Source organism: Sparus aurata, chromosome 7 (genome assembly GCF_900880675.1).
Source record: "Sparus aurata chromosome 7, fSpaAur1.1, whole genome shotgun sequence".
Classification (NCBI taxonomy): Eukaryota; Metazoa; Chordata; class Actinopteri; order Spariformes; family Sparidae; genus Sparus; species Sparus aurata.
The window spans coordinates 35,738,335-35,755,932 of record NC_044193.1 but is presented as its reverse complement, the minus strand read 5'-3'; the positions used below and the strand labels follow the sequence as shown (position 1 = coordinate 35,755,932).

Sequence of the window (17,598 nt, the reverse complement as noted above, 5' to 3'; positions counted from 1 at the left end):
TGTCCATAACTAACACCATGTTCAAGCATAAGGGTGTCCATATGTGCACGTGGCACCAGGACACCCTAGGCCGGAGATCAATGATCGACTTTGTGGTCGTGTCATCTGACCTCCGGCCGTATGTCTTGGACACTCGGGTGAAGAGAGGGGCTGAGCTGTCAACTGATCACCACCTGGTGGTGAGTTGGATCCGCTGGCGGGGGAGGAAGCTGGACAGACCTGGCAGGCCCAAACGTATCGTGAGGGTCTGCTGGGAACGTTTGGCAGAACCCTCTGCCAGGGAGATCTTTAACTCCCACCTCCGGGAGAGCTTTGACCAGATCCCGAGGGAGGCTGGGGACATAGAGTCCGAATGGACCATGTTCTCCACCTCCATTGTTGACGCGGCTGTCCGGAGCTGTGGCCGTAAGGTCTCCGGTGCCTGTCGCGGCGGCAATCCCCGAACCCGGTGGTGGACCCCGGAAGTAAGGGTTGCCGTCAAGCTGAAGAAGGAGTCCTACCGGGCCTGGCTGGCCCGGGGGACTCCTGAGGCAGCTGACGGGTACCGGCAGGCCAAGCGTGCGGCAGCACGGGCAGTCTCGGAAGCAAAAACTCGGGTCTGGGAAGAGTTCGGGGAGGCCATGGAGAAGGACTACCGGTCGGCCTCGAAGAAATTCTGGCAAACCATCCGGCGCCTCAGGAGGGGGAAACAGTCCTCCACCAACACTGTTTACAGTGGAGGTGGGGAGCTGTTGACCTCGACTGGGGACATCGTCGGGCGGTGGAAGGAATACTTCGAGGATCTCCTCAATCCCACTGACACGCCTTCCATTGAGGAAGCAGAGGCTGGGGACTCAGAGGTTGACCCATCCATCACCCAAGCCGAAGTCACTGAGGTAGTCCGTAAGCTCCTCAGTGGCAAAGCACCGGGGGTGGATGAGATCCGCCCTGAGTACCTCAAGTCTCTGGATGTTGTGGGGCTGTCTTGGCTGACACGTCTCTACAGCATCGCGTGGCAGTCGGGGACAGTGCCTCTGGACTGGCAGACCGGGGTGGTGGTCCCCCTATTTAAAAAGGGGGACCGGAGGGTGTGCTCCAACTATCGGGGGATCACACTCCTCAGCCTCCCCGGGAAAGTCTATTCCAGGGTACTGGAGAGGAGAATTCGGCCGATAGTCGAACCTCGGATCCAGGAGGAACAATGCGGTTTTCGTCCTGGCCGTGGAACACTGGACCAGCTCTATACCCTCCGCAGGGTGCTCGAGGGTTCATGGGAGTTTGCCCAACCAGTCCACATGTGTTTTGTGGACTTGGAGAAGGCATTCGACCGTGTCCCTCGTGGCATACTGTGGGGGGTGCTCCGGGAGTACGGGGTCGGGGGCCCTCTGTTAAGGGCTGTGCGGTCCCTGTACTGCCGGAGCAGGAGCCTGGTTCGCATTGCCGGCAGTAAGTCAGACCTGTTCCCAGTGCATGTTGGACTCCGGCAGGGCTGCCCTTTGTCACCGGTTCTGTTCATTACTTTTATGGACAGAATTTCTAGACGCAGCCACGGGCCGGAGGGGATCTGGTTCGGGAGCCAATGGATCTCGTCTCTGCTTTTCGCGAATGACGTGGTCTTGTTGGCTCCTTCGAGCCGGGACCTCCAGCATGCCCTGGGGCGGTTTGCAGCCGAGTGTGAAGCGGCTGGGATGAGAATCAGCACCTCCAAATCCGAGGCCATGGTTCTCGACCGGAAAAAGGTGGCCTGCTCCCTCCAGGTGGGAGGAGAGTTCCTGCCTCAAGTGGAGGAGTTTAAGTATCTTGGGGTCTTGTTCACGAGTGGGGGAAGGACGGAGCGTGAGATTGACAGACGGATCGGTGCAGCGGCTGCAGTAATGCGGTCTTTGTATCGGTCTGTCGTGGTGAAGAGAGAGCTGAGCCGAAAGGCGAAGCTCTCGATTTACCAGTCAATCTACGTTCCGACCCTCACCTATGGCCATGAACTCTGGGTCATGACCGAAAGAATAAGATCCCGGATACAAGCGGCCGAAATGAGTTTCCTCCGCAGGGTGGCAGGGCGCTCCCTTAGAGATAGGGTGAAGAGCTCTGTCACCCGGGAGGAGCTCAGAGTAGAGCCGCTGCTCCTCCACATCGAGAGGAGCCAGCTGAGGTGGCTCGGGCATCTGTTTCGGATGCCCCCGGGACGCCTCCCTCGGGAGGTGTTCCTGGCATGTCCCTCCGGGAGGAGACCCCGAGGAAGACCCAGGACACGCTGGTGTGACTATGTCACTCAGCTGGCCTGGGAACGCCTTGGGGTCCTCCCGGAAGAGCTGGAGGCAGTATCCGGGGAGAGGGAAGTCTGGGTGTCCCTGCTCAGGCAGCTGCCCCCGCGACCCGGCCCCGGATAAGCGGAAGAAAATGGATGGATGGATGGATCTATATTTAAGTCTCGGTCAACATTTAAAAGATGTACCACATTGGTCAGCATCAATAGTGAAAAGACTAAAATACTATAGCTGTACTAGTCTGATGGTCTAAAGCCTCTGTACCAATAACAATGCCTGGACGTGGACATGTACATTAACTGTGCTACTTTTGCAATTTCCAAACTCAAATTGCAAATATACATCGACAAATACCATTGATAAGGAAAGGGTATAAGATCAATAAACTGATCAGGAGGCCAGGATCCATTATTGGTGTGATCCCTGGCTCACCTGATGTGGTCTTGGAACAGAAGAATGGGCAGGAAGCTTAACAGGATTATGCAAAATATGGATCATCCAGTGTGCAAGTAGCTATGTCACTCTTTTAGTGACAGGCTTGTTAGGCCAAGATGCTTTTTCTGAGAGATTCAGGAAGTCTTGTTACGGCTGAAGCAAAATCTTTTAATGTTGTCTCTGTTAATTGATGTGATGGTGACATGATGTGGATTATTGTCCTACTTGTTGTTTGTCCTAAATGTGTAGTGACACTCCAACAAGCTTGGGAGATTATTAGAGTATTTCGTATCATATTGTATCGTATCGTAGAAACCATCAAAAGAAATCTCACTTTTGAAAGTATCCAAATAAAAAGATTCCACCCTCCAGAGCCGCTCCTCAGAACCCCATGAACGTGCACCTGACTGAACTGACAACAACTGACCCTTAGCTCTTGCTGGTCAGAAGACAGATGTGTATTATAAGATATTTTACTCAGTTCAACAAGCTTTCTAAGCTTTTAAGTCCATGAATACACAACTTTGTTTAAATGTCACATCTATATAACCAGTGGTTAAATTGGCTTTTGTAAGGACCCTTCTTTACACCCTTCTACACTCAGCGGCCATTATCTCTCAAAATATTTTTTTTTTACCTTGTACCATCAGCGTAATACATATTTTGTCAACGGCGGCGGCAGTGGGGGGCTCGCGATGTAACTTTTTTTTTTTTTCTGTGAGAGACTAACTTAGCATTAGCTTGTCTACGTTTAGCTAATGAGGAGGGCGGTTAATCAAATGAAAACTACTCGCCCTCCTCATCTTTTCACAATTTGCTAACGTAGCATTAGCTATGTAGAGACTTCATCACAGAAACAAAATGGTGAAAAATACAGACATTTAGTTTCAGTAAATTAACAACGTTAACATTTTGCTGTGACAGTTACACAGTTGCACTTGCGCGGTATGCGAGAAGATGCCGGTAGCAGTGAAAACATGGACTGGAGTTTCATTGGTTCAGGTTTTATCTCAAGAAACGAGCGGAACGGATGCAGTAATGAAGCTCTGACACAGCGCTCTGAAAACAGCGCTGAGTGAACAGGCTGATGTATTGATGGGGATCCAAATTAATGATTTTAAAAAGTCATATAATGGTAGTTACACCCATGATTACAATGAAACACTGAAGCAGAGGGAGCTCAGCTGCTGCTGGCTGTACTGACGAGGTGAGGAGGCAGGGCTGAGCTCCAGAGGGCTCCGGCCCAATTTAATCTCTGCATATAACCACAAGCAAAAAACCAATCACCAACATAACTCAGTCTGAAAAAGCTACCCAGTGTGACGGTACTCCTTACTGCTGAAGGCGTGTGCTGTGTGCTAACATCAGCCGTTGCAGGAGGCTGTTGCTGCATTGAGCGAAACAGTTTGGACTGAGGATAAAAATATTTAAAATTCCTACTTCCTACTTCTCAGACATAATGTAATAACTATGACACTGCTGAGAGATGATCCACTGTACTGTGACTCTGTCTCTCTGCCTCTCCCTGGGCTGTAGAGTTTCCAGGCCCACAGCGATCCAGGCAACAGTGTTAGCCACATGGTTCACTCGGGGGCAGGGGTATGGATGGCCTTCACCTGGGGCTCCTCCATTCACCTATTTCACACAGAGACCTTGGAACCACTGCAGGAGGTCAAGATCTCGACCCGCACAACCCATCTGACACCAGGTGAGGCTTTTCTTGGCAACTGAAAATCAGTCACCTGACTAGTGCAGCCAAGAACTGGTCAAATACCAAGTTTGACACAATATAGCTTTTCTAGAAGTTCTTTATTGCTTGCAAGCAAGAGTCACACATCATCGGTGCATAGATGATAACTGAAGGAGGCAGTCTCCCCTCATCTTTTATAATAGTAGAAAACCAATACACACAATTGGAGCAGTCACAAGGTTACATCTGTATTCATTTGAAATATCAAGTTAATGTTCATAATCCCTTGACAGCCCTTATATTTAATGAATATAAAGGTTGATGGTCATGTTAATAGTTGGATGTCTTTTTTGTTTTGCAGGTCAGGTTAGTGTCTCCAGCTTGCTAATCTGCCAGGGCCTGCTGTGGGTGGGGACAAGCCAAGGCATCATCCTCACTTTCCCTGTACCCACTCTGGAGGGAATCCCCAAGATCACAGGTCAGTCCTGAGTACAGTATCTCTCCTGTTCACCCCCAGACAGGCATGTGGATGTAATTACACACAGCAGGTGTTCATTATTCCGGGTGGTTCATATAACATCCCTGCAGCATGATATGTCTGTGCTGACTCAGTCACAGGGAATTGAACCCACCGGCTTCCAGCTAAGTCAGAAACTGAATTTACTTGGCCAGTCATATATTTTACAGCATGTATGAAACATGGAAGAAAGTGATTTAAAGTTTGACACTCAAAAAGTGAGATGGTTTGTGTTTTATGGAAGGACCTGAAGTGTGTTTTCATCAGGGTCCATGTATTTCCTCTGTTTGATGTTGCATCATATTAACATTTGCCTTTTATAGTTTGGCCATCATCCATCACAGATGGCTGACTGCTACTGGGACCTACAGCATCGTATAATTGTGGTTTTTAAAGGCCCCCAAGCCAGGGAGTGTGTCCCCTCAGAGCTGCTATAAGACAGGAGATGTTGGTGTTTCTGACATGTGGGAGAAAAAATGAGAATAAGTTTTCTGCTCAGTGTGTTTCATGTCTTTGTCCTGTTTGATATTCTATTGTTAATCCTGCCCAAGACACTTGTTTACATTGGTTGTAGCAGTGTTTCTTTTCTGCGGACCACTGTTAGTGTGTTTCTTACAATGATAATAGGGCTGTCATCATGTCAGATTTTCCAAATGACCAAACGAATTCTGGATAACAATTTTATCGTGATAAAAAATTTGAAAGAAGAAATGCTATCAATCAAATCTATCTTTAACTTAATTTCCTGTGTGTTATGTGTTATTCTCAAAATATGCACAACTAGCATTCCATATCAGTACTAGTTTATTGATCTCCATGCCTGAGTTTAAAGTACTGTTGACCTTTATAGAAATGATTAAACGTAACTTACCAAAAAAAAAAACGAATGAAAATCAGTGTAGTTACTCAACAATTAATTCTGTTCATTCTGCTTGTTGTAGCAGGGTTTTAATATTAATTTCAAAGACCTGTTGATCCAATATTGACAAAAAAGTAATAATCATACATTCATATGCTAGAGTGGTACATGGTCTGTATCCTGTATATTTATCCTGTTGATTCTGACATAAACTCACAAATCATTTACTCCTTCTCAGAAGATGCTGTTGGAGATAGTTTGGACTCATTTAGAACTGTTGTGCTCTCAGGTAGGAGTGTGATGTCTCTGAACGCTCACTGTGGTCCCGTGGACTTCCTGATGTCCATCTCCAGCACCCTGGCGTCCGATTTGCTTCGCCGGGACTCTGTCCTCAATGGTAGCGAGGAAGGTAATGTGGGACGAGATGAGGGAGGGCAGAGGCTGGAGCACAGCAGCTACCCGCAGGACTCACAAACTCCTCCACCAACGGAGGAGAAGCCCAAGCGTCTCCTGCTGCAGTATCGCCTCCACTCAACCTGCCAGCTGCCCGGGAAGGTGCTGACAGCCCAGCCCGAACAAGGGAGCCCAAGGGCCCCCCATGACTCCCTGGAGCACAGCCCAGAACACAGCTCCATCTATGAAGTGAATGAGGACCCTGATGTGTGGGTGAGGGGGCGGCCTAGGGAGCGGGTGAAGGAGGTGGAGCCCAGGCGCAGCAAAGTCACCTCAACAGCCATCTTCTCAGGTGGCAGAGGATACCGCAGGATAGCACAGTTAGCCTCCGTCGATCCCTGCTCGGACTCCACTGAAAACACACTGCTGGTGTGGCAGCTGCCTCTGACTCTCAGCCAATGAGAGGCAAGCATGTCACCGACTGACCTGACTGGCTGATCATTTTACTCAGTGACTGCTGCTCCAGACACATTTGTGGACAAGTGCACAAATTTTGTGTGTGTGTGTGTGTGTGTGTGTGTGTATTTGCACATGTATATAAACGTGTATACCAGGGCTCCAGCTGAAAAGTTAACAGTGTTACACAACAAGCATTAGGACCAGGCATCTAAAAAACAGCCATCCAGAGGAGTGTTGTTGGATAAAAAAATGATGATGAAAGTAACTAAAAATGAAATAGCACTTTTAAAGGTTGCTTCCAGAAACTGATTTCTGGGTGAGAGTGCCCCCGACCCCTCTACCATTACAGGGACAGTAACATCAGATACCTTAAGTGTATGGGATAGACAATAGAAGCATTGGGTCTAACCTGGTGACCCTAGTAGTTCTGGCTTTGCCCCAGTTTATCTGGCCCACAAATAGATTTTTATGTTTTAAGATGGCCCCTTCAGTTATTGAGTTAGACACTCCTGACTTGCATAATTAAAATCTACACTTTTACTATAATGAATAATAGATTTGGTGTAAGACTGACAAACTATTTTATGGTTTACATAAAAACAATTGAATGTCAAGAAAATAATCCAACTAAAACCCAATGGCTCATGGCTTTTATTTAAACATCTATGTGAGCTCCTTTTTTTTTTTAAATAGAAATTTGATCACTTGTGTTCAGTGTCAGTGTCTTAGTCAATTAGTTAACATTAATTTCAGTAATGATGTGAAAGCAGATGTACTTTGTGCAACCCAACATGTTCTATTCATAATCATGTGCTTGCTTAGCTTTAATTTCTGATGCAAAGTGATGTCTGCTCACTGCTGCTGTTCTTTTTTTGATTCCTCAAACAAATAAGATCTGGTAGAAAATGTCATCTAAGTTGTAATTTAAGGTAGAAGTCAGAATATTTTCAAGAACAAAGTCATCATTTTAAGAAATGTCATATTTCAAAATGTCACAGATACATTTGTAATTCAATGATAAATCAAAATATCACAGGATGATATGATATTATCTGTGATAGAGAATGAAAATCACAACTTAAAATAATATATGACTATTTTCAAATAGTGACATCATCTCCATCACATTTTGACTTTTTTCTTAAACATTATGGTATTCCTCTAAAAATGTCATTTTTTCATCTAACAGTCACCTTTGTGCTCTGTCATAAAGGACCAAACCAGACTCAGACTGGACTCACAAATGTGTTGCACATCCTCTTGTTTAAAGCTTTGGTTTTATTTATCATTTGTAGAGATGAGGAATAACCAGACAGTGGCATCACTGGTATGAAGAGAATGATAGTTGTAATCAGAAAGTAGACATATTGAATACTGTGTGTATACAAATGACAAATATGTTTGTAGAATGAAATGTATTAATTTTGCTATCAAATGTTATTTGTATTTTAAAATAGAGCATCTGTGAATATCAACACTTCTCAAGACGATTTCAGTGTCTTGGTGTTTCTTTGTCAGTACATGTGTTTTTTAATGGAGGCAGAACAGTTGTTGCTGACCATTTCTATGTTGGGATTAAAATTCAGTTTACTGTCAGTCAAGGCACCACCACTGCCTGCCCTGTAATAGTAGTGATCTGAGGAGCAGAGGGCTTACACCTGAAATCCATGAGCATGTCCTTAGTCTTTGTCACATTTAGTTGCAGAAAAGCCCTGTCGCCATCACGAACATGATCATCTTCAGCAGCATGTAGGATACTGACAATAGCAGAATCATTTGCAGATTCAAAGGTGTGTCTGTTTTCCTAATGGCTGCCATCATCAGTGTAAAGAATGTAGAGGAGAATTGACAGGGCCGGTAGATGAACTCAGACAAGGAAACCATACACCTTTACTGAGTTGTCAGTTCAAGTCCATTTAATTAAACTGTGTTCGCAAAACACTACACTGAACCCTGCATTCACTTACATTAGAGGCCTCAAACACAGTGTGCACTCACCTACATTGTCCACTGAGATGTATGGTTGAATTGTATGAAAAGCAGATGAAAAATCAACAGATAAAATCTTTGCATACATTTTACTACTTTCCAGATGCTTGAATAGCAGGTTTAGTTGAGTGGCAGTAGCATCATCCACTCACCTAGTCCTATAAGCATAGTGTAGTGGCTCAAAAAGATTGTTTTCCTAGGAAGCTTTTTTTTTACAGCACTTATTCCGCTATAACTGCTGTAGAGACATCAGACGTATTAATGCCAAAAATTCCATTATCTATTATTCTTTAAATTGTGACACAGAACTAAAACTTAGATTTACATAATAAATTAAGTTAAGCTGATGTGCCACATGCGTAAATGCCACTTATAACGTTTCTTATAGTGCAGGTAATGTGATGTTTTCCTCTTCAGTGACATGTATTCTTTTACCTACCAGCAGCTCCTATGATATTAATCACAATGTTTAGTTTTATGACCTGGACCGGCCCAATACACAGATTTTCCGCTCTGTCCATGGATCTAGGCCTACCTGTGATACGCACATCATCACCGCGAAAAAAACAAACATGTGTCTGCAGTTTAAAGTGTAATCAGTTCAGACATTTACGTAATTAAAGTTATAGTGAATATAGTTCAGATCTACACTTGGAAATGAGACTGGGATGATATTGATTTATGAATGGGTTAAAATAAAGATGTCATTTCTCTTGCAGTTAGTGCTCTGTATTGTTATAGGTAGTTATATACTTTATAAGATATGAAAACAGTTTTGCTGGATGATCGCTTTACTTTTTTAAAGGCTGATCTCTGGAGAAACTCCAACAGCTGGATCTGCATCTGCTTTGCTGTCTGGATTTGTGGTTTGTGTGCGTCCACTTCCTATTTCATTCTCACAGTTTTATCTCTCATTGGACATGTCAGGATGTGATGCTCCTGCTGATATCCTGATCATTCATTTTCATACGAACAAAGCTTCTGTTATACACATTAAACTTATATTGTTGTAAACCCACAACCTTAAAGTTCAAACTGCGCCGGTGATTTTCTGTCTGTTTTCTGTCTGTCCCCTTAACTGATGCACAGGAAGAACAAACTGCAGTCTGTATTTTATACTGTGTACTGTGTATTTATACTGTGTACTGTGTATTTAACTGTATACTGTGTATTCATATTGTGTAGTGTGTATTTAAACTCTGTAGTTTGTATTTATACTGGGGGCTTTAATTTTGAATGTCCACATCGGAACTTCCTGCTACTATCTGCATGACTCTCTGAGGTGGAGTGCTGTCATTCTGAAATAAGTTTAGTCTGTGCAAACCCAATGTTTCCTCCTTATATCAATATCTATATATGAATTTAAAGGGAAATATATATTAAAAAAAACATTTGACATTTTAGAGGACTTTAATTTTAAAATTCCACATCTGAACTTACTGGTATTACCTGAGTGTTAATTAATATGCAAATACTGAAAATATTTGATCATCAAGTGAGCTTTAATTTTGAAATCCCTCTGGGAAGCTCCTGATATTGTGTTATTATTTACGTTGGACTAATTATTCACACAGTTGACCCTATAGCTCCGGTCAGACTCAAAAAGCAGAAACCTCATTCTCTGCCATGGCTGAACAAAGAACTGAGAGTTTTAAAGAGACGATGCAGGGTGGCAAAGAGGAAATGGAAAAAGGATCAAGTCAGTGTCTCACTTGCTTCTCTAAAAGAGCTTATGTTCACAAATCAGTGAACAATTAGAGAAGCAAGAAACAACCATTTTTCTGAGTTGATTGCCAAGCAGGGTCATAATCCCAGAATTCTTTCTAAAACTGTTAATATCTGTGGTTGGTCACCCTCCCAGCCAGCCAGTTGAATCCTCCCCAGACAAATGTGAAGAATTTCGTAATCACTTTTTTAACAAAATAGTGGAGATTCAGCAGCATTTTAACACTGATTTTAGGGAGATGGTAGTTGACTCCTGCCCTCTCTCAATGTTAACCCGCTTCAGTGAAATCTCTCTGTCTACCGTGGAATGTACTATTGCACTTTCAAAATCATCCACCTGCCTTTCAGACTGCATTCCCACTTGGTTTTTAAAAGCTGTATTTCAGACAGTTGGTCCAGACATCTTAGCCATTATTAACTGCTCCTTATCTACTGGTACTTTCCCCTCCTATTTTAAACATGCCACTGTTTACCCTCTTTTAAAGAAACCCTCTCTAGATCCCTCTCTTTTAAGTAATTTTAGACCAATCTCAAATCTGCCTTTTTCATCGCAAGATTTTAGAAAAAATAGTCTCCACTCAACTGATTTATCTTATGAATGACAATCACATTTTTGAAAAATTCCAATCTGGTTTCCGCTCCCTTCATAGTACTGAATCTGCACTGGTCAAGGTCGCCAATGACTACTGCTTGCTGCCGACTCAGGCCTCTATTCAATATTAATTCTCCTTGACCTCAGCTCAGCTAGTTATGTTGGTATCAGTGATGTGGCTCTGGATTGGTTCATCTCCTCTCTGTCCAACAGGTCATTCTCTGTAAGGCTTGGAGAAGCCTCCTCTTCTTGTGCCCCTCTCCTCTGTGCAGTCCCTCAGGGATCTATTTTGGGTCCCATCTTATTCACTGTTCACATGCTACCCCTGGGGCAAATCATGTAGACACAATATTGACTTTCATTGCTATGCAGATGATACGCAGTCCCACTACAGCCTGGTAAAACTGATATTTCTCGTATTTTCTCCTGCCTTGCTGAGATAAAAAATTGGATGTTGGAAAATGTTTTGCAGTTGACTGACTCCAAATCAGACATTGTTATAATGAGCCCCTCTGGCCCCAGCACTAACTATACCAATCTCTCCTCTAGTCTGGGTGCCTTATCTAACAATGTTCGAAAAGAGGCCCGCAATCACGGTGTCATCTTTGACTCAGAATTATCTTTTGATACCCAAAGTGACTAAAGTTGTGCAGTCCTGCTTTGCCCAAGTGAGACAGCTAACGAAGATCAGGTCATTCCTGTCCTCTGCTGACTTAGAAAAGGTCATCCATGCTTATATCTCCTCCAGACTGGACTACTGTAACGCACTTTACTCTGGTATCAGCAGGCGAAACATCCAAAGACTGCAGCTGATACAAAACGCTGCTGCTAGGTTTTTAACACATACTAAGAGATGTGACCACATTACACCAATCCTTGCTGCCCTTCACTGGTTACCTGTGAGTTTTAGAATTGATTTCAAGATTTTACTGCTTGTTTTTAAATCCTTGAATGGTCAGGCTCCTGCCTATATTTGTGATCTGCTGACACCTTATGAGCCTGATCGCCGCCTGAGATCCTCCAGCAGGGCCTCCTAATGGTTCCAAAATCTCGACTTGTCACTAAAGGTGACCGGACCTTTGCTGTTGGTGCCCCTCAGCTATGGAACTCCCTGCCTGCAGATCTCAGACAGGCTAACTCAGTATCCTCTTTTAAATCCCTTCTTAAAACTCACTTTTATCTTATGGCTTTTTCTTTATCTTTATTATTTAAATTATTTTATATGTTATATATTTTTTGGATTTTTAACTCATTTCTATTTTATTGTAAAGCACTTTGGAACTTGTTTTTGAAAAGTGCTTATTATTATTATTATTATTATTATTATTATTATTATCATTATCATTATTGTTGTTGTTGTTGTTGTTGTTGTTATTATTGTTATTATAATTATTATCTTCTAGGTCTTCAATGTGATCAGAATTAGGATGTTAAAATGAATTAAGTTAATAATCAACAAATTAATTCCCTAAATGCTCAATTAATTAATTAACTAATTGTTTGATTGATTCAACAATTAATTAACAGACTTACTGACTAAATTAATATGAAATTGCAAATTGCATTCATGGGTCAATGCTTTTATTTTGAATTCTTTTCTAGCACTGCATTACGGTAATATCTACTATATACAGGCATCACAAAAATAACAGGGGGCTAGTTTGACCAGGGGTTTTCGGAGTGGAGGAGGGCCTGACCGCAGTTGTGAAGTTTCCCCCGGTGTCTATCTGTTAATCTTAACATGTACCCACTGATGGTTTATAATTATATGGATGCTGTTATAATGTGTTGTGATTGAGATCCTGACCCATAAAACATCCTGGAAAGTGACAAAGCTACGTTTTTCGCTCTAAATTACTTAATTCCATAATCACCATCAGTAAACTGGACCCCGTTCGGTTCTGTCACCTGTGGGGAGGGAGGCTGTTTTACGGGGGAAAGTTCACTGAAGTCTCAGTAGGGCTGACCATCGCTGTAATTTTTTTCAACACAAACACTTTTTTGTTGGTGACAGACGCTGTCTTTCGGGCAGAAATGTGACGAGTGGTATGAAGAGTCAGAAGGACAGACAGGATGACAGACACTTCTCCACGAATCCACTGCGCTATTTTTATCCTCATTAGTTGCCAAAGACAGTTACACTTACTACTTTGCTTTTGTTTGGTCATGTGGGACATTTCTCTTTATTTTGTTTGAGTGAAGGACCTGTGCAAGTTATCACATCGTGAACACCATCAGATCAATATGCCCCCAATCCACACAACTGGTTTATCCATTCACCAGTGGCGTGCACAGACTTTTTGAAGGGTAGGGGCGAAAATAAGGGCACTTTAGTGTGCATTTTGGCTCCCAAGAGGGCACTTTAGTGCATGTTTTTGCCACCAAAGAGGGCAGTTTATCATGTTTTTTAAACAGCCAAGGGGGCAGTTTAGTGTGTTTTGCCACCCTGCTGAAAAAAACAGCATAGACCAGCACGATTTCCATGCTGGTCCATGCTAGCATATACTGGTTAGTGCTGGTTTAGCTGGTGGACCAGCATGAAGAAGCTGGTCCACCAGCAAGGTCCCATTAATTATGATGGCCTACCAGCATAGTCTTGCTGGTGATGTTGCTGAGGAAGCTGGTGACCAGCATCCCATGCTGGTGCTGGTATGCTGGTTACCAGCATCCAATTACCAGCATCCCATGCTGGTGCTGGTATGCTAGTCACCAGCATACCAGCACCAAAACACAACATATGCTGGTCTATGCTGGTCACCAGCTGTGCTGGTCTATGCTGATTTTTCCAGCAGGGCATACAAGAAGGCACTTGAGCGTGCGTTTTGGCTCCCAGGAGGACACTTTAGCGTGTGTTTTTCACCAATTGGGCCACGGGGGGGGGGGGGGGGGGGGGGGGGGGTGACCTCCTTTTCCGTGTTAATGTGAAATTTTTGCTGACCTAATATATTTTTTTAAATGATTAGGTCTGAACTGCTCAGAAACTTTATACCTCCGTCCTTGCCTTTCTAGTGGATTTATTTGCTCTTTTGTGATGTTTGTGTTTTTTCATATTCAATTTAGTTTCACTTTTTTTCCTCTCTTGCTTGGCAGGATGAAGTCATTTTAGTGCTGTTTTACCGCTGTTTGAGTTGTCAGTTTTTCTTGTTCTACATAAAGTTTGGAGAAAAACACTCTGTTTCCAGCAGGGCTCGGTTCAACAGCGCCTCCCCGCGGACCAAACCACAACTTGGGTTTACGTGCCTGAAGTGCTTATGTTGCGTTTACGGTCTCCTTGTGCTGTTCTGCGCTTGTCCGTGTACAAAAGCAGGATCATTCAGATGATAAATCACAAATTGGAGGTACTATTCACACAACTTTTCACAATATGATTAATACATCAGCGAAATGAGCTCACGGCTATCAGCTAAAAACAAGGTTGTCATGGCTGTTGCATAAGTATCTCTATAGAAATACTCGGCAACCTTACTTTGACTTTTGGAATATCACACATATCGATATTAACAAACTACATAGCAATGTTTTCAGCTCGTACAATTCTATGCGCCAATACAACGTACAATACAACGTACAACAATAGAACATCTTATCTCGATCTGAATTCGATGTCAAATTACGCGTTTCCCCCGTTTTGTGTCAACGCAACACAAGAGGAATGGTTTGTTGTCGTCACGTGACAGGAAGTATGTGTTGGAAGTTCACGCTATTAGCACGAATGGCTATTCGGAAGTGTTTTTATTTATGATGCAGCGAGGCGCAGTTCTGAAGACTTGAAATACAACAGTCACCCCTGTATTGTTGGAGGATTAACTGTGTTTTCCATGAAAACGAACACGGTCAGTGTTGCCTTTGAGTCCGATTTACTACCAACTGTCTGTGTGAGCCTGAGAGCACTCAACCTTCGCATGCCAGTTTTAGCTAAGTGGCTAGCTAAGTTTGATCACAACCTTGCCCTGTCAGTTACCGCAACCATGCCGAGTTTTGTCCTGTCTGCTTTTCAGTCCGTCTGGTGTCATATTTTACTTTGTCCTAGTTCAGCTATTGTCAGCCATGGGGTCGACGGTTGTTACGCAGCGTAAGTAATGCTAACTGTCCCTGAAGTCCTGTCCTTAGTGGTTAGGAAGAGACATGACCACCTACTGACAGTGGTATTAGGCTGGCACCGACATGGACTTCGGTGAAGAGCTAACGTTACTGCTGTCGTCTTTTGCGGGTGGGTCAGTAACATTGCTGATGGTATAAAGCTGAGTTCACGGTAGCTGTTGTCAGGTCATGTTATGATGCCGCTTTGCCAACAGCTAACGAACTTAAGTTGAATAAAGTTACTGTAACCCTGCCAATGTGGGATAAGTGCAGGCAGCCTTGGGTAAGCCACGGACCGTGAGATTAGACACGGCCACTCCTTTCATTCTGTAGGTAACTGTCAAGTTAGCTAGCTGTCAATGACAGCCCGACCTCAGCTCACTGTTCCAGTCTGGTGTGGCAAAGTTATTTGTTAATTAAGATTTGAGAAAATGTTTTGACAAAACGTATTTTATATCGCCAATGAATATTGACACTGTACCATCAAACATTTTGAAGATAGTCTTTCTTGGGAAGATCTATAGTCAAAATATCTGTCACTCATTTTTATGCAGGACCAAAAAACAGAACTGTTCAAACACTACACTGACATTTGATGGCAAGAAAGTAAAAACTAGTGGACAGATACAATTTTGTCAGGGTCTTTGTTCTTTTATTCTTACTTATTTGAATGTATAATACAAGTTTTTACATTAATTATTTTGAGTAAATTCACGACATGAACTTAGAGGGACCAGGTGAGTTGGTATTGAATGACCCCATTAGGACACTGGCATAACTGGGCTGGAGTTGTTTTCCATATCCTCATTCAGTATCAGAAACTAAATATTCCCAGTGCCAGTATTACATAAAGGTGGTAATGAGCAGTGTAAACTAGAAGTTTTATGAAGATTTCTGTCTTGTACGCTGAATTTATAAGCACGCTAAAAAAAACATATTTAGAGTCAAATGGAATCATGCTTGATTAAGGAGGAGACAAGCCCGGGCTTTGCTTCTACAGAAATCCACCAAAAAAAGAATACAAAGAGAGGATGAGGGTTTTGTGACATAAGACATACCTCTGACCCTGGAGAAGGCAAGCAATGGCAGCCTTCCAAATACTCAAATATCTCAAGTATAAACTTTTTTATTAACTATCATATTTTTTGCCAAAAGTCACATCTGTTTGTAATCGTTTTGACATGGTTTGTTGTGATGTATCGAGGCGACCAACTGCAGTGGTCTTAAAGAATTAAAGTTGGTTATTCAGCCGAGGACTTGGGATGCTGCGTTAGCTGCAAATAAACTTTCCATCTATAAGCTTGTGTTTGGACTGAAAAGTTTTTTTCCTGTTTCTTTTGGTGATGTCCAGGGTACATATACAACAGTACTATTGATACAATATCTAGTATTAGTTAATAATTACTGGCCTTTGCTTTTACAATGAAGAACTTTGTGCCCTTCACCTCGCAAATGGTGGCAAAAATACATATAACTGTCCGTACTTCAATAAGCTTTCACTCTGGCAGCCGTATAAGGTCAGGGATTCTCTGTGAGGTACATGTAAATGTCACCAAAGTCAAGCTCTGGCAGGGACAAGACCGCAGCGGGTGCTTTATATGGATAGCAAGTGCCCAACACTTGCAGTCTAACGTCCATATCCGTCGAACCCTTTTCTATGGCTGACAGGTGATCTAGATAACGGTGAGGGGTTTTTGCCGTGTGTCTACGGGAAGTCTGGTATGGATCGCGGTCTTGGTCTACCGTGTTGTCGTCCAGGTCAGCACGCAGGTCATGTGACTGAAAACATGAGTTTGTTTGTAGTTGGCAGCTACGTAACATCTGACAAACTTTTCAACACCTGGGATTTGTATTGATCGCAGTGGTGTTACACTCAGAAACTGTGGGGGTTGCCAAATCACACAAAATGACAATTCTTACATAATGTTGGTTTAAACAGTGGACGCCAAATTCACAGCCAGTATTTGTAGTCAGGTATCTGTTGGTTGCAGGCATATCCTTGCCCTTGATCTTCAGGAGAACTGAATGATTTGGCCAAATGAGGACAGAATTGAACTCCCTCAATGAAACCACTCTATTTATTCAGTGTGTGTCTTGTGTTTATTAGACATTGAATACCTCCCCTGTGAGGGCTACAATCAAGAGGGCCGTGATTTCATCGTCACAATATCCTCCCACATCTTGGAGTAGCTCTCACCATCCCTGAGCCACCAGGATGTTGGAAGGCCTTGTTGCCTGGGTGCTAAACACATACCTGGGGAAATATGTCAGCATCTTGAACACGGATCAGCTCTCCATCGCCCTGCTCAAAGGTAAATATACAGGCATCTATTTTCATATTATGAACTACATTTTCCGTTTATTAGGTCACAGAAGAAACTAATGCAGTGTGGTACAACAGCTCTGTAATAAATCCTCAGTTCATGAAGGTTCTAATGTTGAGTCATGTTTAGATGAGTTGTTTCAACCTCATTATCATTTTTTAAGTTATGGTGCTGAAAAGTGCACAACAAAGACCATTATACATAGAGGTATTTCTGTTATTTAGCCTCTGATTGATAGAAACGGGTCGTACACCTTACTAACTCGCTTTATAAGTTGCAGGATTTCGTGTTT

The 17,598-nt window shown here is 43.1% G+C and overlaps 2 protein-coding genes across 11 annotated transcripts in view; both read left to right on the top strand.

Annotated features, from left to right (window-relative positions):
- Positions 1-9,303, top strand: part of LOC115585315 (rho guanine nucleotide exchange factor 10-like protein) — a 49,618-nt gene extending 40,315 nt beyond the window's left edge. For 2 of the 3 annotated variants that reach the window (XM_030423613.1, XM_030423612.1), the window contains 3 exons: positions 4,215-4,386; positions 4,730-4,846; positions 6,034-6,599. In XM_030423613.1, the coding sequence (XP_030279473.1) occupies positions 4,215-4,386; positions 4,730-4,846; positions 6,034-6,599 (855 nt within the window). Of the gene's footprint in view, positions 1-4,214; positions 4,387-4,729; positions 4,847-6,033 lie in introns of all 3 variants that reach the window. The other variant, XM_030423611.1, reaches the window with a different exon arrangement.
- Positions 9,304-14,570: 5,267 nt separating this feature from the next.
- vps13d (vacuolar protein sorting 13 homolog D) overlaps positions 14,571-17,598 on the top strand; it is an 89,035-nt gene continuing 86,007 nt past the window's right edge. For all 8 annotated transcript variants that reach the window (XM_030422325.1, XM_030422326.1, XM_030422321.1 and 5 more), the window contains exons 1-2: positions 14,571-14,735; positions 17,090-17,294. In XM_030422325.1, the coding sequence (XP_030278185.1) occupies positions 17,198-17,294 (97 nt within the window). In that variant the 5' untranslated portion in view covers positions 14,571-14,735; positions 17,090-17,197. The remainder of the gene's footprint in view (positions 14,736-17,089; positions 17,295-17,598) is intronic.